This window comes from Oncorhynchus mykiss, chromosome 1 (genome assembly GCF_013265735.2).
Source record: "Oncorhynchus mykiss isolate Arlee chromosome 1, USDA_OmykA_1.1, whole genome shotgun sequence".
NCBI lineage: Eukaryota > Metazoa > Chordata > Actinopteri > Salmoniformes > Salmonidae > Oncorhynchus > Oncorhynchus mykiss.
This window is the reverse complement of record NC_048565.1, coordinates 86,847,952-86,871,361: the sequence shown is the minus strand read 5'-3', so window position 1 is coordinate 86,871,361 and position 23,410 is coordinate 86,847,952. Positions and strand designations below refer to the sequence as shown.

Below are 23,410 nucleotides of genomic sequence, written 5' to 3'. Positions count from 1 at the left end.
AGCCTGATGCTAGTATTAAAGTGGATTGTAGTAGTGGTAGTCTGATAGTGTTAGAGTGGATTGTAGTAGAGGTAGTCTGATGCTACTGTTAGAGTGGATTGAAGTAGAGGTAGTCTGATGCTACTGGTAGAGTGGATTGGGAAGCCATATACATCCATAATGGAATGGATCAACTAGGGCCCGCAGTCATTCCCTCCCAGAGCTTCAGGGGCTGCATGCATTGGATTCAGCCAAGCCAATGATGAATTGGAGAGAGAAATCAGCTGAGTGTGTATGTGTAGTAATGTACGTGTAGTTTATCATTCAACCCCCCTCTCCTCTACCTCTCCTCTGAGGACTCATGGACTTGCATTAGTCATTATCTCTCTGCTCCAACATGAATAGATGTCCTGTAATGCTAAGTAGTCGCTGCGTTGCTCCTCATATTCCGTGCCTTGGCAAAGTCAAGTGATTTCTCTGTCTCTCGCATGCACCCACACACACACACACACTGTACACACACTGTACACACACACACATAGACACATACACACCACCATATGTTAATGATGTATGTACATCTCTGGCTTCCTGGGTGCCCTCGTTTCCTTCATTCATTAATCCTGAGTGAATAAATACCTTAAATTATTGTATAATCTAGTTCCTTTGTAGACCGGAGTTACAGTATAGACTACCCATTATTATACCATAGTAAGTAGATCATTATTACACTGTAGTAAGTACATATATACTGCGTGATAATAATAGTCATGTATAATCTAGTATCTTTGTAGACCGGAGTTACAGTATAGACTACCCATTATTATACCATAGTAAGTAGATCATTATTACACTGTAGTAAGTACAGATATACTGCGTGATAATAATAGTCATGTATAATCTAGTATATTTGACCATAATGTTACAATGCACACTGTTAAAATAAAGGTGCAGTTTGAACCCATCTATGGATTTCACATGACTGGGAATACAGATATACATCTGTTGGTCACAGATACCTTTAAAAAAAAAAAACGGTAGGAGTGTGGATCAGAAAACCAGTGAGTATCTGGTGTGACCACCATTTGCCTCATACAGCGCGACACATCTCCTGTTGTACCCGTCGATCCAGAGCATCCCAAACATGCTCAATGGGTGAGATGTCTGGTGAGTACGCATGCCATGGAAGAACTGGGAAATGTTCAGATTCCAGGAATTGTGTGCAGATCCTTGGCGACATGCGCTGTGCATCATCATGCTGAATCGAAGTGATGTCGGTGGAAGAATGGCACGACAACGGGCCTCAGGATATTGTCACGGTATCTCTGTGCGTTCAAATTGCCATCGTTAAAATGTAATTGTGTACGTTGTCCGTAGCTTATGCCTGCCCATACCATTACCCATACCATTACCCATACCATTACCCATACCATTACCCATACCATTACCCATACCATTACCCATACCATTACCCATACCATTACCCATACCATTACCCATACCATTGCCCGACCGCCACCATGGGGCACTCTGTTCACAACGTTGACATCAGAGAACCTGTTATCTTTTACTTCATGAAACATGGGACCAACACTTAACCTTTTACGTTTATATTTTAGTTCAGTGTAGATCGGTGATATAAATGTTAGGTTCAGATCAGATTACTGTGATTTGGTTAAGGGCAAGAAGGACAACTGCTTGGTGCATGGCTGCATGTATATAACAAACACAGATTCAATGGAAAATACCCATTGATACGGGTACAGCATGCTCCTTCTGACACGACATTCAGTATAAACTGCTCTTCGTTTCTCTGTTGACAAATCATTTTTAAATCAGCACAGGGACACAGCACTTTATATCACTTTAGTGTTGTGGAAGAACCCATTTCTGGACACATGTGTCTCAAATAGCACCCTATTCACAACGTAGTGCACTACTTTAGACCAAGAACCACAGGGCTCTTCAAAAGTAGTCCACTATGTAGGGAATAGGGTGCCATTGGGCTCTGGTAAAAGTAGTCCACTATGTAGGGAATAGGGTGCCATTGGGCTCTGGTAAAAGTAGTCCACTATGTAGGGAATAGGGTGCCATTGGGCTCTGGTAAAAGTAGTGCACTATGTAGGGAATAGGGTGCCATTGGGCTCTGGTAAATGTAGTGCATTATGTAGGGAATAGGGTGCCATTAGGACCAACCACAGTGTGTGGAGGGAGGTAGGAGAGGCTGCCTTCTATTTATTATGCTTTTCTTCTGGAGTTTAGACTGATCTACTGCACTGGATACACATGTAGCAACACACACACACACACACACACCTGCTTCCTCGTTGAAGGTGTTTATGTAGTAATGGCTAATGGCAGTACAGCTTAACAGTCTCAGTGGTTGTAATGGCAGTACAGCTTAACAGTCTCAGTGGTTGTAATGGCAGTACAGCTTAACAGTCTCAGTGGTTGTAATGGCAGTACAGCTTAACAGTCTCAGTGGTTGTAATGGCAGTACAGCTTAACAGCCTCAGTGGTTGTAATGGCAGTACATCTTAACAGTCTCAGTGGTTGTAATGGCAGTACATCTTAACAGTCTCAGTGGTTGTAATGGCAGTACAGCTTAACAGCCTCAGTTGTTGTAATGGCAGTACATCTTAACAGTCTCAGTGGTTGTAATGGCAGTACAGCTTAACAGTCTCAGTGGTTGTAATGGCAGTACAGCTTAACAGCCTCAGTGGTTGTAATGGCAGTACAGCTTAACAGTCTCAGTGGTTGTAATGGCAGTACAGCTTAACAGCCTCAGTGGTTGTAATGGCAGTACAGCTTAACAGTCTCAGTGGTTGTAATGGCAGTACAGCTTAACAGTCTCAGTGGTTGTAATGGCAGTACAGCTTAACAGCCTCAGTGGTTGTAATGGCAGTACAGCTTAACAGCCTCAGTGGTTGTAATGGCAGTACAGCTTAACAGTCTCAGTGGTTGTAATGGCAGTACAGCTTAACAGCCTCAGTGGTTGTAATGGCAGTACAGCTTAACAGTCTCAGTGGTTGTAATGGCAGTACAGCTTAACAGTATCAGTGGATGTAATGGCAGTACAGCTTAACAGCCTCAGTGGTTGTAATGGCAGTACAGCTTAACAGTCTCAGTGGTTGTAATGGCAGTACAGCTTAACAGTCTCAGTGGTTGTAATGGCAGTACAGCTTAACAGTCTCAGTGGTTGTAATGGCAGTACATCTTAACAGTCTCAGTGGTTGTAATGGCAGTACAGCTTAACAGTCTCAGTGGTTGTAATGGCAGTACATCTTAACAGTCTCAGTGGTTGTAATGGCAGTATATCTTAACAGTCTCAGTGGTTGTAATGGCAGTACAGCTTAACAGTCTCAGTGGTTGTAATGGCAGTACATCTTAACAGTCTCAGTGGTTGTAATGGCAGTACAGCTTAACAGTCTCAGTGGTTGTAATGGCAGTACAGCTTAACAGTCTCAGTGGTTGTATTGGCAGTACAGCTTAACAGCCTCAGTGGTTGTAATGGCAGTACAGCTTAACAGTCTCAGTGGTTGTAATGGCAGTACAGCTTAACAGTCTCAGTGGTTGTAATGGCAGTACATCTTAACAGTATCAGTGGTTGTAATGGCAGTACAGCTTAACAGTCTCAGTGGTTGTAATGGCAGTACAGCTTAACAGTCTCAGTGGTTGTAATGGCAGTACATCTTAACAGTATCAGTGGTTGTAATGGCAGTACAGCTTAACAGTCTCAGTGGTTGTAATGGCAGTACAGCTTAACAGTCTCAGTGGTTGTAATGGCAGTACAGCTTAACAGTCTCAGTGGTTGTAATGGCAGTACAGCTTAACAGTCTCAGTGGTTGTAATGGCAGTACATCTTAACAGTCTCAGTGGTTGTAATGGCAGTACAGCTTAACAGTCTCAGTGGTTGTAATGGCAGTACATCTTAACTGTCTCAGTGGTTGTACAGCTCACATGTTAACAATGTCAGTGGTAGTACAGCTCACATGTTAACTGGGGTGTTATTTTTAGGGCCCATTATGCTGTTTGTTCATTCACTGGTACCTGCCAATACCTCTAGTAGTGGTTCCCTCTTTTGACAGAGGATGAAGGAGAAACCATAATGTATTTCATTTTATCCTCATTTTCCATTGATGCTAGACTGACAGCAAACAACCCATTACTCTCCCTTATGTTGTGCTAGTTAAAAGAGCCATGAAAATTACAGAGCTGTTCTCAAATGGCACCCTATTCCCTACATAGCGCACTAGTTTTGACCAGGGCTCGTGTCCAGGCTCTCTGTTTATGGAATGGCAGCAGAGTGTTTTTGCAATACAGAGACTATGTCCCAAATGGCACCCTATTCCCTACAAGCCCTATAGGCCCTGGTCAGAAGTAGTGCGCTATGTACAGATGGAGAGTCTTAATTTGACCAGGATTCTCACAGCAAAATAATCCTGCAGAAACAGGATTTGAACGTTTAGTCCATAATGTTGCTTGATCGGTGGTTAGGCTTGTACTTGGCCAAAAGTAGGCTACATAAAAGGTGTAATACTGTTAATATAACCTTGGGTTTTCAGTGAATTTATGTAAATGTATGTAAATCACAAAGCTTATCTGCGTTTCCTGCTGTGCAGGAACATTCTCAGTAATAAAAGAGTGATCAAATCAAGATCCTGCATCTGTACGGAATAGGGTTGCCATTTGGAACACAATCACAGTGTATTTGGAACCAACAGACAGTTACACTAGCTCCATTACTGAGCCCTCTCTCTCCTCTCAGCCTCCTCTTAGTCGCCTCTCTCCAAGTCTGCATAATTTTCATGCTTAAATGGATTTATTGTGAATACCGCATATTCTTATGAGATTTCCCTTCCCTTGCTGTCCCTCTTTCTTCCTCTTGCTCTCTCTTCTGGTGTTTATTTCTCTCTCTCTCTCTATCCATGTCCTCCTCCCCTTTCTCTCTCTCCTTTGTTTCTCCCAACCCTCTCTTTCTTTCTCCTCTTTCTTTTCTCTTTTTCTCTCTTTCCCCCTCTCTCGTTCTCCTGACCTCTCTCTCTCTCTCTCTCTCTCTCTCTCTCTCTCTCATCCCTCTACCTCCCTCCCTCCCTCCCTCCCTCCCTCCCTCCCTCCATCCCTCCCTCCCTCCCTCCCTCCCTCCCTCCCTCCCTCCCTCCCTCCCTCCCTCCCTCCCTCCCTCCCTCCCTCTCTCCCTCCCTCCCTCCCTCCCTCCCTCCCTCCCTCCCTCCCTCTCTCCCTCCCTCCCTCCCTCCCTCCCTCCCTCCCTCCCTCCCTCTCTCCCTCCCTCCCTCCCTCCCTCCCTCCCTCCCTCCCTCCCTCCCTCCCTCCCTCTCTCCCTCCCTCCCTCCCTCCCTCCCTCCCTCCCTCCCTCCCTCCCTCCCTCCCTCCCTCCCTCTCTCTCCACAGATATGGGCTGCCTGTCGGTAGGAGTGGAGGGTCATGTATGATTGAAATAGCAGTAGATAATGGAACAGTGAAACGTCAGGAGGAATCCTTGTTCCAGCCTGTGTCAGAGGTAAACCCAGTTATCTTACTCAAGAGCTTCATGGCACCCTTTTTCCTATATAGTGGCCTCTATGGACCCTGGACTATACAAACATGCATTATACAAACATGAAGAACAGCTGCTCTTTCCATGACATAGACTGACCAGGTGAATCCAGGTGAAAGCTATGATCCCTTATTGATGTCACTTGTTAAATCCACTTCAATCAATGTAAATGAGAGAAGAGGACAGGTTAAAGAAGGCTTTTTAAGCTTTGAGACAATTGAAACATGGATTGTGTATGTGTGCCATTCAGAGGGTGAATGGACAAGGCTAAATATTTAAGTGTCTTTGAACGGGGTATGGTAGTAGTAGCCAGGTGCACCGGTTTGTGTCAAGAACTGCAATGCTGCTGGGTTTTTCATGCTACACAGTTTCCTGTGTGTATCAAGAATGTTTGAGGGGGGGGGGGGGGGGGGGTACAACTAAATATTAAGGTGTTCTTACTGTTTGTACACTCAGTGTACATATCTATCTAACTGAAAATACCTCAGGTTATAACTCTGAAGCCTAACATGTCTAGCATGAATGATTTCAAACATACTTGAGTTTCAATATTATTTTTTGTAGCAAAACAATTATAGCTCACTTGTTATAGATTATTATTATGCAGAAAGTGCTCCACCATTTCCTGGTTTGCTAAAATGTAAATAGTTCACCTAATTTGAGTTTATGTAACAAAACAAGCAAGTATTGTGTAGAGAATCACTAAACCGCTTTGAAATATATTTTCTATAACCAAAAATATTGTATTTTCAGCTGTTTTGAAGCTGGTGTAAAAAAATGAAATTAAAAGGCGCAAAGACTAAACTTAAGACTGGGATGCATAGAAATAGAGCACATAGAACATATCTATCTTGCTTTCAATGAGAATGACATATCTATGAATTTGGTCGGGTTGCCCAGAAAATGTACTTATTGCAGCTTTAAATTGAGGAGGATAAGTTGTCGGTTCACTGGATTCACATCCAGAAAACACCTGATTTGCATCCTAAATGGCACCCTATTCCCAAAATAATGTACTACTTCCCATAGGGCTCTGGTCAAAAGTAGTGCACTAAGAGTAGTGCACTAAAAGTAGTGCACTATGTAGAAAACAGGGTTCCATTTGTGACGTAGGCACACTTTACCTTACCTGAAGATTTGTATTGTTGATTACCATAGCAGGTCTTGTCTACACTGAGTATACCAGACATTAGGAACACCTTCCTAATATTGAGTTGGACCCCCTCCCCCTTTTTGCCCTCAGAACAGCCTCAATTCGTTGGAGCCTGGAATCTACAAGGTATCAAAAGCTTTCCACAGGGATGCTGGCCCATGTTGGCTGGATGTTGTTTGACTGGTGGACCATTCTTGATACACACGGGAAACTGTTGAGTGTGAAAAACCCAGCAGCGTTGCGGTTCTTAACACAAACCGGTGCGCCTGGTACCACCTACTACCAGACCCCGTTCAAAGGCACTTACATTTGTTGTCTAGCCCATTCACCCTCTGAATGACACACATACACAATCCGTGTCTCAAGGCTTAAAAATCATTATTTAACCTGTCTCCTCCCCTTCCTCTACACTGATTGAAGTGGATTTAACAAGAGACATAAATAAGGGATCATAGCTTTCACCTGGATTCACCTGGTCAGTCTGTTTTGTACAGTCAGTGTATATCATAACTGACTAAATGTCTGTAGTAATTTACATGGAACTGTGATGTAATGAAGTATGCAGTGAAGCACATGGACTGTATATAGAAGACTAAACAGGCATTGCTGATAACGTGTGTGTGTGTGTGTGTGTGTGTGTGTGTGTGTGTGTGTGTGTGTGTGTGTCCCTGCTACCTTCCTACCTGCCTTTGAACATGTGCATACATTTGTCTTTGTGACATCCTTCCAGGTAGTGTTGGGGCCTATATTCCTGGGGGACGTCCCCTCCCATAGGGATCAGCCTGCCAGCACCAGGGAGGTGACGGGTTTTGTAGGCTGTATCAGGGAGCTGCAGGTCAACAATAAGGACATCTACATAACAGGAGAGGCACTGGGAGGGAGGAACATCCACAACTGTGATACACCTGTCTGTCAGCACCTGCCCTGCCGCAATGGAGGCACCTGTGTCAGGTAGGATATGACCATGTGGATATTTCAGTCGTCTTTAAAACAATATTAGTGTTTTGAAATACTGTCTTTGAGAGCTAAAAGTAAAAGACTGAATTAACCAGCTCTATTTAATGTCACCTAATGGTCTTAAAAAACTTAAATCTTCCTACATTGATTAGTAGTAATGGACTCTTAATGAAGGTCCAGGTACATCAAGGTTAATGGTAATGTGAGGCTAGAGGGCCGGCCATATCGCAGTGTATTGATTCATACCATTCATACTATCAGGCATGTTTCAGTCCACTATCTTAACAGTAATACCATTAATACTATCAGCCATGTTTCAGGCCACTATCTTAACAGTCATACCATTAATACTATCAGCCATGTTTCAGTCCACTATCTTAATAGTCATACCATTAATACTATCAGCCATGTTTCAGTCCATTATCTTAACAGTAATACCATTCATACTATCAGCCATGTTTCAGTCCACTATCTTAACAGTAATACCATTAATACTATCAGCCATGTTTCAGTCCACTATCTTAATAGTCATACCATTAATACTATCAGCCATGTTTCAGTCCACTGTCTTAACAGTAACACTATCAGCCATGTTTCAGTCCACTATCTTAACAGTCATACCACTAATACTATCAGCCATGTTTCAGTCCACTATCTTTTTTTTTTTAAAAATTAAATTTATTTTTTAAAAATTTTTTACCTCTTTTTCTCCCCAATTTCGTGGTATCCAATTGTTGTAGTAGCTACTATCTTGTCTCATCGCTACAACTCCCGTACGGGCTCGGGAGAGACGAAGGTTGAAAGTCATGCGTCCTCCGATACACAACCCAACCAAGCCGCACTGCTTCTTAACACAGCACGCATCCAACCCGGAAGCCAGCCGCACCAATGTGTCGGAGGAAACACCGTGCACCTGGCAACCTTGGTTAGCGCACACTGCGCCCAGCCCGCCACAGGAGTTGCTGGTGCGCGATGAGACAAGGACACCCCTACCGACCAAGCCCTCCCTAACCCGGGCGACGCTAGGCCAATTGTGCGTCGCCCCATGGACCTCCCGGTCGCGGCCGGTTACGACAGAGCCTGGGCGCGAACCCAGGGACTCTGATGGCACAGCTGGCGCTGCAGTACAGCACCCTTAAACACTGCGCCACCCGGGAGGCCCTTCAGTCCACTATCTTAACAGTCATACCACTAATACTATCAGCCATGTTTCAGTCCACTATCTTAACAGTCATACCATTAATACTATCAGCCATGTTTCAGTCCACTGTCTTAACAGTAACACTATCAGGCATGTTTCAGTCCACTATCTTAACAGTCTTACCATTAACACGATCAGCCATGTTTTAGTCCACTATCTTAACAGTAATACCATTAATACTATCAGCCATGTTTCAGTCCACTATCTTAACAGTAATACCATTAATACTATCAGCCATGTTTCAGTCCACTATCTTAACAGTCTTACCACTCATACCATCAGCCATGTTTCAGTCCACTATCTTAACAGTCATACCATTCACACTATCAGCCACGTTTCAGTCCACTATCTTAACAGTAATACCATTAATACTATCAGCCATGTTTCAGTCCATTATCTTAACAGTCTTACCACTAATACTATCAGCCATGTTTCAGTCCATTATCTTAACAGTAATACCATTAATACTATCAGCCATGTTTCAGTCCACTGTCTTAACAGTAATACCATTAATACTATCAGCCATGTTTCAGTCCACTGTCTTAACAGTAACACTATCAGGCATGTTTCAGTCCACTATCTTAACAGTAATACCATTAATACTATCAGCCATGTTTCAGTCCACTGTCTTAACAGTAATACCATTAATACTATCAGCCATGTTTCAATCCACTATCTTAACAGTAATACTATCAGCCATGTTTCAATCCACTATCTTAACAGTAATACTATCAGCCATGTTTCAGTCCACTATCTTAACAGTAATACCATTCATACTATCAGCCATGTTTCAATCCACTGTCTTAAGAGTCTTTGACCAGGATCCTAGCCTGGTAGGTAATTCAGTAAATAGCTAAGGTTACATTGAGTCTCTACCCTCTACACGCTGACATCGTTAATCAATTTTTAAAATATATTTTTGCTAATTGAATACTTAACACAAATGAACAAAATCAGGTTAATAATATTTTGTGGTCAGATCATCATACGCAAAGCTCTACCGTCAGTCAGCGTTGTTAATTATGAGTGTGAATTATAGTCCATCACGGTGCCAAACCCTCTTGGACCCCATAGCTGGTGTAGGGTTATAGAGAGTTCACAGAGCAATCTTCATTCAGTCAATTGACCCGGGTGGCTCTGGCATAATACCAGATGGTTAAAGTATTGGCTGTGGGCATAATGGCTGGCGATTTGATTGCTTCCTGTCTTAATGTCATCGTTCTGTCTTCTACAGCCTGTCGACATTTGCATATTACTGAGATGTAATGATAGAATTGTGTTTTATCATAAATGTCTACGGCTCAGCATCTTTGGATTCTACTTGTAATAAAAAGCTCTATATAAAACATACATATATATATAAATATATATATTCTTATAGAATTTGAAAACATACAATCTACCTGCAGTGAATAATAATTATTATTATTAAGACTGAACATTGCACATTGTCTGTAGTTTATAAAAGAAACAACTCAAGGTCCTAGGAATAATCATTAGGCCGAATTCTCAATGAGGAACCAACAAAGACTATGTATACGTCCCAAATGGCACCCTATTCCCTACAAATGGCACCCTATGCCCATAGGTCTTTGGTCCAAAGTAGTGCACTATAAAGGGAAAAGGGTACCATTTGGAACTCAAGCCTATAATCAGACAATGATGCAGCCTATAGTGATGATGTACAACGTTCCCCTAAGGATACTTCAGAAAGAAAATGACTCATTAAAGAGTTGGTTGCAGAAACGTCTTTGAATTCTGGAGGACATATACATTCAAAAGAAGTGTAGGAGTTGAATTATAGATACATTGGCTACTGTTTTAATAAGTTATTGTATGGGTATGTTCATTCTGTTTGTTGTGTTTTGAAATGTCCTAAATTCAAGGAATCCACACCAAAGATAAGGGACTTCGAATACATCCTTGAGGAACCTTATTGTAAACTGTTACCTTCTTTAATAAAGCAGCAGAAGAAGTCTTGTTAAAACTCTGCTTTGCTGGTGACTGGCTGGCTGCCTGGCTGGCTGCCTGACTGGCTGGCTGGCTGCCTGACTGGCTGGCTGCCTGGCTGGCTGCCTGACTGGCTGGCTGGCTGCCTGACTGGCTGGCTGCCTGGCTGGCTGCCTGACTGGCTGGCTGGTTGGCTGCCTGACTGGCTGGCTGGCTGGTTGGCTGGTGGCTAGCTGGTGCCTGGCTGGCTTCTTGCTGGTTGGCTGGCTGGTGCCTCGCTGGCTGGCTGGCTGATGGCTGACTGGCTGGCTGGCTGATGGCTGGCTGGCTGGTGGCTGGCTGGTGCCTGACTGGCTGGCTGGCTGGGGTGGAATGGCTACCAGATGTAGTGAAGGTGTGGATGGATAAGGGAATGTGGTAGGGTTGACACACACTTTAGTTCTTAATTGCTGTAATCAGAGGCTTGATTACATTAAATATGGGTGGTAAAAAAAGGGTTTTCCCATTTTTACCTTCACGCAATCATTTGATTACAAAGTGTGTTTATGTTTAGTGATTGTTGTGAATATGTAAATCACATACACACATATCATAGTATCTGTGTGTGAACCGACACACATGCACGTACACAGACACACCGTTCCATACACACAAACACACCCTGTTTCACACACACAAACACACCCTGTTTCACACACACAAACACACCCTGTTTCACACACACATCGTTCCACACACTTAAACACATCGTTCCACACACACAAATACATCGTTCCACACACACAAACACACCCTGTTTCACACACACATCGTTCCACACACACAAGCACATCGTTCCACACACTTAAACACACCGTTCCACACACACAAATACATCGTTCCACACACACAAATACATCGTTCCACACACACAAACACACCGTTCCACACATAAAGGACTTCTCGTAGTCTCCTCTCCCATAGAAGGACAAGAACGTTACAGGAACCTCACAAACAAACGCACTGCTATTCATTATTAAAGGCTACATATTTAATCTGTTGAGTAGCAGATTAACTACTGAATAATGGATTGGCCTGCACATGATATCTCTGTCAGATGAGCTCTCAGTAATCAAGTTGTGTGGTGCCCAATGTCATAAACTGAGTATACCAATCATTAAAAACACCTTTCTAATATAGAGTTGCACCCCCCTACAGGGATGCTGACCCATGTTGACTCTGATGCTTCCCACAGTTGTATCAAGTTGGCTGGATGTCCTTTGGGTGGTGAACCATTCTTGATACAAACAGGAAACTGTTGAGCGTAAAAAAAAACAGTAGCATTGCAGTTCTTGGCACACACCGGTGCGCCTGGCACCTACTACAACACCCCGTTCAAAGGCATTTAAATCTTTTGTCTTGCCCATTCCCCCTCTGAGTGGCACACATACACAATCCCATGTCTCAGTTGTCTCAAGGCTTCAAATTAAGTGCAAGTTGGTGTTTTAAATGCAGCTCTTGATGGGATTTAGCTTTGTAGTCTATTGCCTTAGTCAGTTTGGCTTGATCACCTACTTATTGCAAACACTTTTGAGATAAAATGTACAAAGGCAAAAAAATAGGTTTTACTTTGCATTCAGAATGGATTCAGAATGCAGTATTCATTTCAATGATAAATTCATTTTCCTCATGAAACACAAACTGCACCCTACATTATAAAACTATACCATACATTCACTCCCTGAAACTTGTAAAATGGAGTCACTGAGAGGCATAGCTACCGAGGTCATGATCAAACTGGGTTCAGATGTTCTCCATATTTCACAGTGTTCTCCAACACACACACACGTTTGACGAGTAAAAACAATAAGCTGTCAGTACCACGGGTGATTTTATAAAACATGTCAAATAACCCTGTTGAAACAAACCCCTGCTGAATCATAGCAGGGAAATGTAAAGCGGAGGTGGACGGTTATAGCTGGCCATGAGGTTTTGTTCTCGGTTCAACAGAATCATGACCCATCCATCTAGCACGGTTTCCCGCTTCGGATTCTGCAGCTTTGACTCGCTGAAACTGCTACAGGGAAACTTTAGCTGTTTAGTTGGCCTTGGTCACCGTAACAACTTTACGTTTTGGCTGGGCACTGAGTCAAAAGATTAAGAACGCTTCTGTATGTAGTACTGCCCAGCTAAAGCTCCAGGATGTTTATCGCTGGCCCTGCAGTGGTGGAATAAGATGCCAATATACACAACATCATTCTGAACTCTAACCACATACTGTAAACGTAATGCCTTCCAGACAATCATGTATTGTAAGATGCAGTTCAAGTAACTACTGTTCAGCGCCATGCAGCACATAAACAATCTAAAGTTCAGGCTGAAAGTAGTGCATGAAAACCACACAACACACATAACAGATATTAACAACATCCTATAGGAAAATATACAACAGCTTATAGGAAAATACACAACATCCTATTGGAAAATACGCAACATCCTATTGGAAAATACACCACATTCTATTGGAAAATACACAACATCTTATTGGAAATACACCACATCCTATTGGAAAATACACCACATTCTATTGGAAAATACACCACATTCTATTGGAAAATACACAACATCTTATTGGAAATACACCACATCCTATTGGAAAATACACAACATCCTATTGGAAAATACACAACCCCATATATAGACAAACGGCTTGGGTGAGGTCTACTACATTATCCTGTCTGTCTGTCTGCATAATCAATCACCACAATCATTGTATTAATGACAAATAACGACCATGGCAGCTTTTCACAGAGTGTATTGGACTGCAGTCATCATCTGACATGTCTTTAGATCTGAGCCTTACAACTGCCACTTCATTAGTAGAGGCTGCCTCCCTATTCCCTATTCCCTGCCAGATCCCTGGTCAAAAGTAGTGCACTATACATGTAATAGGGTGCCATTTGGGATGCAGTCGAATGTCCGATATAATAAGGTCATCATGGTATTGGGGTTTGGCAGACATCTGTTTATCTTAGAGAGATACGCTATCTTTGTTCTTTGTCTTCTTACAGACATTTTCTATGTAACAGCTGTGTGCTATAACAGTTTCCACTTTTCTGGGAAGGCTTTCCACTAGATGTTGGAACATTGCTGCGGAGACTTGCTTCCATTCGGCCTATTCAGAGCATTAGAGGGGGTGGGCACTGATGTTGGCCGATTAGGCCTGGCTCGCAGTCGGTGTTCCAATTCATCCCAAAGGTGTTTGATGGGGTTGAAGTAAGGGCTCTGTGCAGGCCAGTCAAGTTCTTCCACACCGATCTCGACAAATCATTTCGGTATGGACCTCGCTTTGTGCACGGGGGCATTGTCATGCTGAAACAGGAAAGGGCCTTCCCCAAACATTTGCCACAAAGTTGGAAGCACGGAATTGTGTGTCATTGTATGCTGTAGCATAAAGATTTCACTTAACCATTATTCCTCCTCCACCAAACTTTACAGTTGTCACTATGCAGGTAGCGTTCTCCTGGCATCTGCCAAACCCAGATTCGTCCGTCGGACTGCCAGATGGTGAAGCGTGATTCATCACCCCAGATAATGCGTTTCCACTACTCCAGAGTCCAATGGCGGCAAACTTTACACCACTCCAGCCGACGCTTATCATTGCGTGTGGTGATGTTAGACTTGTGTGCCGCTGCTCGGCCATGGAACCCCACTTCATCAAGCTCCCGATCAGTCCTTGTGGTGACGTTGCTTCCAGAGACAGTTTGGAACTCGGTAGTGAGTGTTCCGACCGAAGACAGACATTTTTTTACGTGCTAATCATTGTAGCACTCCGTTCTATGAGCTTGTGTGGGCTACCACCTCACGGCTGAGCCGTTGTTGTTCCTAGACGTTTCCACTTACAATAACAGCACTTATAGGTGACCGAGGCAGCTATATCAGAGCAGAAATTTGACAAACTGACTTATTGGAAAGGTGGCATTTTTTTTTTTTTTTTTTTTTTTACCTTTATCTAACTAGGCAAGTCAGTTAAGAACAAATTCTTATTTACAATGACGGCCTAGGAACAGTGGGTTAACTGCCTGTTCAGGGGCAGAACGACAGATTTGTACCTTGTCAGCTCGGGGATTTGAACTTGCAACCTTCCGGTTACTAGTCCAACACTCTAACCACTAGGCTACCCTGCCGCCCCAAAGGTGGCATCTTATGACGGTGCCACATTGAAAGTCACTGAGCTCTTCGGTAAAGCCAATGTTGCTGCCAATGTTTGTCTATGGAGATTGCATGGCTTGATTTGATACACCTGTCAGCAACGGGTGTGACTGAAATAGCCAAATCCATACATTTGAAGGGGTGTCCACTTACTTTTGTGTATATATAGTGTATTTTGTATACAAATCCAACATGCCCCTGTTAAAGTAGACTATGTACTGTATATTACAATGAACACGTTTTAACACAGACATACGTGTTCATCATGTGGCAGTTTTTAGATAACACGTCAGACATACCATCATGTGGCAGTTTTTAGATAACAGGTCAGACACATTTAGTTGCCAGTGAAGAGAGTGGCGGTCACTTAATCCTGCAGGAGCCACATGAGTGGTTAACACTTAAAGCCTACCACCTGACTGAGCAGTGTGTTAAAGCTCAATCAGAATGGAATTGATGTTTAACGGAGGTCCATAAAGCAGGACACTGACCTTACAGCTGATGATCGTGTCATCATTAGTTCCTGCTGACCCTAAACTCTGTGTATAAGTCTGAAATGGCACCCCTTTCTCTATATAGTGCACTAAGTTTGGGACCATATTCCCTATATAGTGCAGTGAGTTTGGCACCATATTCCCTATATAGTGCACTAAGTTTGGTACCATATTCCCTATATAGTGCACCAAGTTTGGGACCATATTCCCTATATAGTGCACTAAGTTTGGCACCATATTCCCTATATAGTGCAGTGAGTTTGGCACCATATTCCCTATATAGTGCACTAAGTTTGGCACCATATTCCCTATATAGTGCACTAAGTTTGGGACCATATTCCCTATATAGTGCACTAAGTTTGGGACCATATTCCCTATATAGTGCACTAAGTTTGGGACCATATTCCCTATATAGTGCACTAAGTTTGGGACCATATTCCCTATATAGTGCACCAAGTTTGGGACCATATTCCCTATATAGTGCACTAAGTTTGGCACCATATTCCCTATATAGTGCAGTGAGTTTGGCACCATATTCCCTATATAGTGCACTAAGTTTGGCACCATATTCCCTATATAGTGCACTAAGTTTGGGACCATATTCCCTATATAGTGCACTAAGTTTGGCACCCTATTCCCTATATAGTGCACTAAGTTTGGGACCATATTCCCTATATAGTGCACTAAGTTTGGGACCATATTCCCTATATAGTGCAGTAAGTTTGGCACCATATTCCCTATATAGTGCACTAAGTTTGGCACCATATTCCCTATATAGTGCACTAAGTTTGGGACCATATTCCCTATATAGTGCACTAAGTTTGGGACCATATTCCCTATATAGTGCACTAAGTTTGGCACCATATTCCCTATATAGTGCACTAAGTTTGGCACCCTATTCCCTATATAGTGCAGTGAGTTTGGCACCATATTCCCTATATAGTGCACTAAGTTTGGGACCATATTCCCTATATAGTGCACTAAGTTTGGCACCATATTCCCTATATAGTGCACTAAGTTTGGCACCCTATTCCCTATATAGTGCAGTGAGTTTGGCACCATATTCCCTATATAGTGCACTAAGTTTGGGACCATATTCCCTATATAGTGCACTAAGTTTGGGACCATATTCCCTATATAGTGCACTAAGTTTGGCACCATATTCCCTATATAGTGCAGTGAGTTTGGGACCATATTCCCTATATAGTGTACTACATACAGTATTATGCATAATATCTATGTTAGGGTGGTGTTTCAGAAGCTTCCTGTGACCTGCCACTGTCTTAGATCTACAGTACACATGAGATTAACATGTTAATATGGTAACATTTACTATGTTACATTTACTATGTTAAATAAATATCATTAATATTTTAATGAAAATAGATGAAAACGTTTAGCAAATTCTTAAAAGGAAAATGTACTGCCTACTATGTCATAATTTAGTTTAATATTCATTGTAACAAGTCATCAGCTGTTATTTAAATAAGTGTGTGAATTACGTCTGTTCACATTGAGAAACATTACTGGGTCATTCATTCCCGCGTCCCAGGTGGCTCCTTATTCCCTATATAGTGCACTTCCTTTGACCTGAAGCCGGGACGAGACCGTCATGATCACACTGACCACCACATGGAAGGAGATGAAGAAGATCATCAAAGAGGACACTCGCTGTTTCAAGTTCTCAAGTAGTGACAGAAATAGTGGCAGAAGTAGGGCCACTATATTAGGGGTTAGGATGCTATTTGACTGATAATATTTACCACCGTTAGCAGTCAGTGTGACATTAATGCTGAAAACAAGACTCGACTGTACAGTCTATTTCCCTTCCTTCTAAGCCGCGTTCCATACAGTCATTCCAACAGTTCTAAATTCCAGCGACAGAAGGTAAATATTTAATTTCTAGAAGCCCGTTTCTGGAGGAGAAAGTGAAGGAAAATACATCCAGCAGTGCTGGCTGCTCACGGCCCATTATTCATTTATAGACGTGAAACCCCACCAATGCCTTCTCTATCTGATATTATACCTTTGAAAAGTGTGTGCCTCTTACAGAGGAGCTTATGAAGTGTAAATAATATGACTAGCCTAGCCTCCACTTCCTCTCCAACCCAGAGATAAAGCAACCGCATGAATATGAATTGAGAAAAGGAGAAGGGGATAGGGTAGGAGAGTCATGTGTATACTTTTTGGGCCATATGTTTGCTCAACCACTCCCAATCATTGGTTTCCTGCAGGTTATTATGTGCATCCTAAATGGTGCCCTATTCCCTATATAGAGCACTACTTTTGACCAGGACTCATAGGGAATAGGGTGCCGTTTGGGACAGTGGTTATTATCTGCATTCACTGAAAGCGCAGATGTGTTTACATTTTTGTAAGGAGCTGAAAGAGGCAGAACACACACACATATGTACATGCCGCGCGCGCGCGCGCACACACACACACACACACACACACACACACACACACACACACACACACACACACACACCTGCTGTTGAATCTGATGTGTTATCTGAATTAAATCTATGACATAACACCTGTCCATCTCCTCAACCAGCCAGTCCATCCTTCTAACGCGGCAGCTCCTTTCTGCAGAGCTCCAGTATGGATTCATACTGGATGTGTTCCATCTGGGACTGATGGAGATATTGTTCATGTCTTAACTCGTCTCTATTGATTCATCACAGAGTTTAATACAGTGTTTTCATTCATGAAGTTGTTGATTTTTTGATTATCTCTCTCTGTCTCTCTCTCTCTCTCTCTCTCTCTCTCTGTCTCTCTGTCTCTCTCTCGCTCTCTCTCTCTCTCTCTGTCTCCCTCTCTCTCTCTCTCTCTCTCTCTCTCTCTGTCTCTCTGTCTCTCTCTCTCTCTCTCTCTCTCTCTCTCTCTCTCTCTCTCTCTCTCTCTCTCTCTCTCTCTCTGTCTCTCTGTCTCTCTCTCTCTCTCTCTCTCTCTGTCTCTCTCTCTCTCTCTCTCTCCTAGATAGAAACACATCACTAGAACTACCAGGGTCCATTTCCCCTTGGTCCTAATGATCTCTCCTCTCTGTGTGTGTCTGTCTCTATCTCTCCCTGTGTATAGTGATGCAGAGGACTGGTTCTGTGAGTGCCCTCCTCTCTACTCTGGTCGGCTCTGCCAGTTCACAGCCTGTGAGTGGAGCCCCTGTGGTCACGGAGCCACCTGTATCCCCAAGTCCCACCAGGAAGCTGTGTGTCTCTGCCCTTACGGAAGACAGGGCCTGCTGTGTGATGATGGTAAGATATAGACACAATATGTTATATATAATATATAACATTATAGTTATACATAATACATGCGTATCACAGGAGGCTGCTGAGGGGAGGACGGCTCATAATAATGACTGGAACGGAGCTAATGGAATGGCATCAAACACAAGGAAACCATAGAAACCATGTGTTTGATGTGTTTGATACCATTCCACTGATTGCCGCTCCAGCCATTACCGCAAGCCCGTCCTCCCCAATTAAGGTGCCACCAACCTCCTGTGAAGCATATAAGACATACAGTGCGACAGGTCCTGCTGTGTAGAGGAAGGTTAGACCCATACATACAGTACTCTAATACTCGTTTCACACTACTGAGCCGTGCCGAGCTGTACTGCACTGGCCTGGTTAGTCATTCACATGGACCGTTGTTGCTGGACACTTGTTCTTGTTTGAAAGGATGGCGTTTGATATGGCCAGCACAGTAAGGATCATGTTGGCACAGATGTGTGTAAAGGATACAAAACTTCAGGGCATCAGACCTGGTTTCAAATAGTATCTGTTTTCTTTCAAATATTTCAAATGAGCCTGATTGACCTGGCGTAGAGCAACGGGACCAATATAATAGTACCAAAAGTGCAAACCCCACCTAGCTGGCACTACAGGCAGGCTCAAATCAAACACTCAAAGTACGTGAAAGAAAACACATACTAGTTGAACCCAGGTCTGCTCCACAGTCTCAGGGATCGGTTGAGAGGCAACAGTGGAGAGATGAAAGATAGTGAAGAACAGCAAGGAAGTAAAAGGGAGAAGTTAATGAAATGGAAATCCTGCTGGGGGAAAAAGCTTGTGTCTTCCTTTGCGAATGGATTTTCACATTAGGGTGATAATAATCAATAGCTTTACAAAGTGTATCTATCTACTCTGCTGGATGTTCCAGAGAGGCGGTGGAGCTCTGATAAGTTCTTAAAAGGATATTTTCTAAGTAGCTGGCTGGTTTAGTGCATGGGTTTTCCAAGCAGTCACCTTTAATAAGGGTTAACCTACAGTCAAGGAATGCGTCCCAAATGGGACCCTATATAGTGCCCTACATTTTTATCCAGAGAAACTTATAGGAGCAACTACGGTTAAGTGCCTTGGCCAAGGGCACATCGACAGATTTTTCACCTAGTCATCTCGGGGATTCGAGCCAGCAACCTTTCAGTTACTGGCCCAACCTCTTAACCGCTAGGCTACCTGCCACCCTACTTGGGCTTTGGTCATAAGTAATGTACTATAAAGGGAGAAGGAGTGCACTATAAAGGGTAAAGGAGTGCACTATAAAGGGAAAAGGAGTGCACTATAAAGGGAAAAGGAGTGCACTATAAAGGGAGAAGGAGTGCACTATAAAGGGAAAAGGAGTGCACTATAAAGGGAGAAGGAGTGCACTATAAAGGGAGAAGGAGTGCACTATAAAGGGTAAAGGAGTGCACTATAAAGGGTAAAGGAGTGCACTATAAAGGGAGAAGGAGTGCACTATAAAGGGAGAAGGAGTGCACTATAAAGGGAAAAGGAGTGCACTATAAAGGGAGAAGGAGTGCACTATAAAGGTAGAAGGAGTGCACTATAAAGGGAGAAGGAGTGCACTATAAAGGGAAAAGGAGTGCACTATAAAGGGAGAAGGAGTGCACTATAAAGGGAGAAGGAGTGCACTATAAAGGTAGAAGGAGTGCACTATAAAGGTAGAAGGAGTGCACTATAAAGGGAGAAGGAGTGCACTATAAAGGTAGAAGGAGTGCACTATAAAGGGAGAAGGAGTGCACTATAAAGGGAGAAGGAGTGCACTATAAAGGTAGAAGGAGTGCACTATAAAGGGAAAAGGAGTGCACTATAAAGGAAGAAGGAGTGCACTATAAAGGGAGAAGGAGTGCACTATAAAGGGAGAAGGAGTGCACTATAAAGGTAGAAGGAGTGCACTATAAAGGGAGAAGGAGTGCACTATAAAGGGAGAAGGAGTGCACTATAAAGGGAGAAGGAGTGCACTATAAAGGGAGAAGGAGTGCACTATAAAGGGAAAAGGAGTGCACTATAAAGGGAAAAGGAGTGCACTATAAAGGGAGAAGGAGTGCACTATAAAGGGAGAAGGAGTGCACTATAAAGGGAGAAGGAGTGCACTATAAAGGGTAAAGGAGTGCACTATAAAGGGAGAAGGAGTGCACTATAAAGGGAGAAAGAGTGCACTATAAAGGGAGAAGGAGTGCACTATAAAGGGAAAAGGAGTGCACTATAAAGGGAGAAGGAGTGCACTATAAAGGGAGAAGGAGTGCACTATAAAGGGTAAAGGAGTGCACTATAAAGGTAGAAGGAGTGCACTATAAAGGGAGAAGGAGTGCACTATAAAGGGAGAAGGAGTGCACTATAAAGGGTAAAGGAGTGCACTATAAAGGGAGAAGGAGTGCACTATAAAGGGAAAAGGAGTGCACTATAAAGGGAAAAGGAGTGCACTATAAAGGGAGAAGGAGTGCACTATAAAGGGAGAAGGAGTGCACTATAAAGGGTAAAGGAGTGCACTATAAAGGTAGAAGGAGTGCACTATAAAGGGAGAAGGAGTGCACTATAAAGGGAGAAGGAGTGCACTATAAAGGGTAAAGGAGTGCACTATAAAGGGAAAAGGAGTGCACTATAAAGGGAAAAGGAGTGCACTATAAAGGGAGAAGGAGTGCACTATAAAGGGAGAAGGAGTGCACTATAAAGGGTAAAGGAGTGCACTATAAAGGTAGAAGGAGTGCACTATAAAGGGAGAAGGAGTGCACTATAAAGGGAGAAGGAGTGCACTATAAAGGGTAAAGGAGTGCACTATAAAGGGAGAAGGAGTGCACTATAAAGGGAAAAGGAGTGCACTATAAAGGGAAAAGGAGTGCACTATAAAGGGAGAAGGAGTGCACTATAAAGGGAGAAGGAGTGCACTATAAAGGGTAAAGGAGTGCACTATAAAGGTAGAAGGAGTGCACTATAAAGGGAGAAGGAGTGCACTATAAAGGGAGAAGGAGTGCACTATAAAGGGTAAAGGAGTGCACTATAAAGGGAGAAGGAGTGCACTATAAAGGGAGAAAGAGTGCACTATAAAGGGAGAAGGAGTGCACTATAAAGGGTAAAGGAGTGCACTATAAAGGGAGAAGGAGTGCACTATAAAGGGAGAAAGAGTGCACTATAAAGGGAGAAGGAGTGCACTATAAAGGTAGAAGGAGTGCACTATAAAGGGTAAAGGAGTGCACTATAAAGGGTAAAGGAGTGCACTATAAAGGGAGAAAGAGTGCACTATAAAGGGAGAAGGAGTGCACTATAAAGGGAAAAGGAGTGCACTATAAAGGGAGAAGGAGTGCACTATAAAGGGAAAAGGAGTGCACTATAAAGGGAAAAGGAGTGCACTATAAAGGGAGAAGGAGTGCACTATAAAGGGAGAAGGAGTGCACTATAAAGGGTAAAGGAGTGCACTATAAAGGGAGAAAGAGTGCACTATAAAGGGAGAAGGAGTGCACTATAAAGGGTAAAGGAGTGCACTATAAAGGGTAAAGGAGTGCACTATAAAGGGAGAAGGAGTGCACTATAAAGGGTAAAGGAGTGCACTATAAAGGGTAAAGGAGTGCACTATAAAGGGAGAAGGAGTGCACTATAAAGGGAGAAGGAGTGCACTATAAAGGGAGAAGGAGTGCACTATAAAGGTAGAAGGAGTGCACTATAAAGGGAAAAGGAGTGCACTATAAAGGGAGAAGGAGTGCACTATAAAGGGAGAAGGAGTGCACTATAAAGGGAAAAGGAGTGCACTATAAAGGGAGAAGGAGTGCACTATAAAGGGAGAAGGAGTGCACTATAAAGGTAGAAGGAGTGCACTATAAAGGGAGAAGGAGTGCACTATAAAGGGTAAAGGAGTGCACTATAAAGTGAAAAGGAGTGCACTATAAAGGGAGAAGGAGTGCACTATAAAGGGAAAAGGAGTGCACTATAAAGGGTAAAGGAGTGCACTATAAAGGGAAAAGGAGTGCACTATAAAGGGAGAAGGAGTGCACTATAAAGGGAAAAGGAGTGCACTATAAAGGGAGAAGGAGTGCACTATAAAGGGAGAAGGAGTGCACTATAAAGGGAGAAGGAGTGCACTATAAAGGGAAAAGGAGTGCACTATAAAGGGTAAAGGAGTGCACTATAAAGGGAGAAGGAGTGCACTATAAAGGGTAAAGGAGTGCACTATAAAGGGAGAAGGAGTGCACTATAAAGGGAGAAGGAGTGCACTATAAAGGGAGAAGGAGTGCACTATAAAGGGAGAAGGAGTGCACTATAAAGGGTAAAGGAGTGCACTATAAAGGGAGAAGGAGTGCACTATAAAGGGAAAAGGAGTGCACTATAAAGGGAAAAGGAGTGCACTATAAAGGGAAAAGGAGTGCACTATAAAGGGAAAAGGAGTGCACTATAAAGGGTAAAGGAGTGCACTATAAAGGGAAAAGGAGTGCACTATGAAGGGAAAAGGAGTGCACTATAAAGGGAGAAGGAGTGCACTATAAAGGGAAAAGGAGTGCACTATAAAGGGAGAAGGAGTGCACTATAAAGGGAGAAGGAGTGCACTATAAAGGGAAAAGGAGTGCACTATAAAGGGAGAAGGAGTGCACTATAAAGGGAAAAGGAGTGCACTATAAAGGGAGAAGGAGTGCACTATAAAGGGAGAAGGAG

The 23,410-nt window shown here is 43.1% G+C and overlaps 1 protein-coding gene across 1 annotated transcript in view; it reads left to right on the top strand.

Annotated features, from left to right (window-relative positions):
- Positions 1 to 7,241: 7,241 nt before the first annotated feature.
- Positions 7,242 to 23,410, top strand: part of LOC110518258 (protein eyes shut homolog) — an 80,297-nt gene continuing 64,128 nt past the window's right edge. The window contains exons 1-3 of the mRNA XM_036990001.1: positions 7,242 to 7,253; positions 7,420 to 7,640; positions 18,567 to 18,739. Coding sequence (XP_036845896.1) covers positions 7,242 to 7,253; positions 7,420 to 7,640; positions 18,567 to 18,739 — 406 coding nt within the window. The remainder of the gene's footprint in view (positions 7,254 to 7,419; positions 7,641 to 18,566; positions 18,740 to 23,410) is intronic.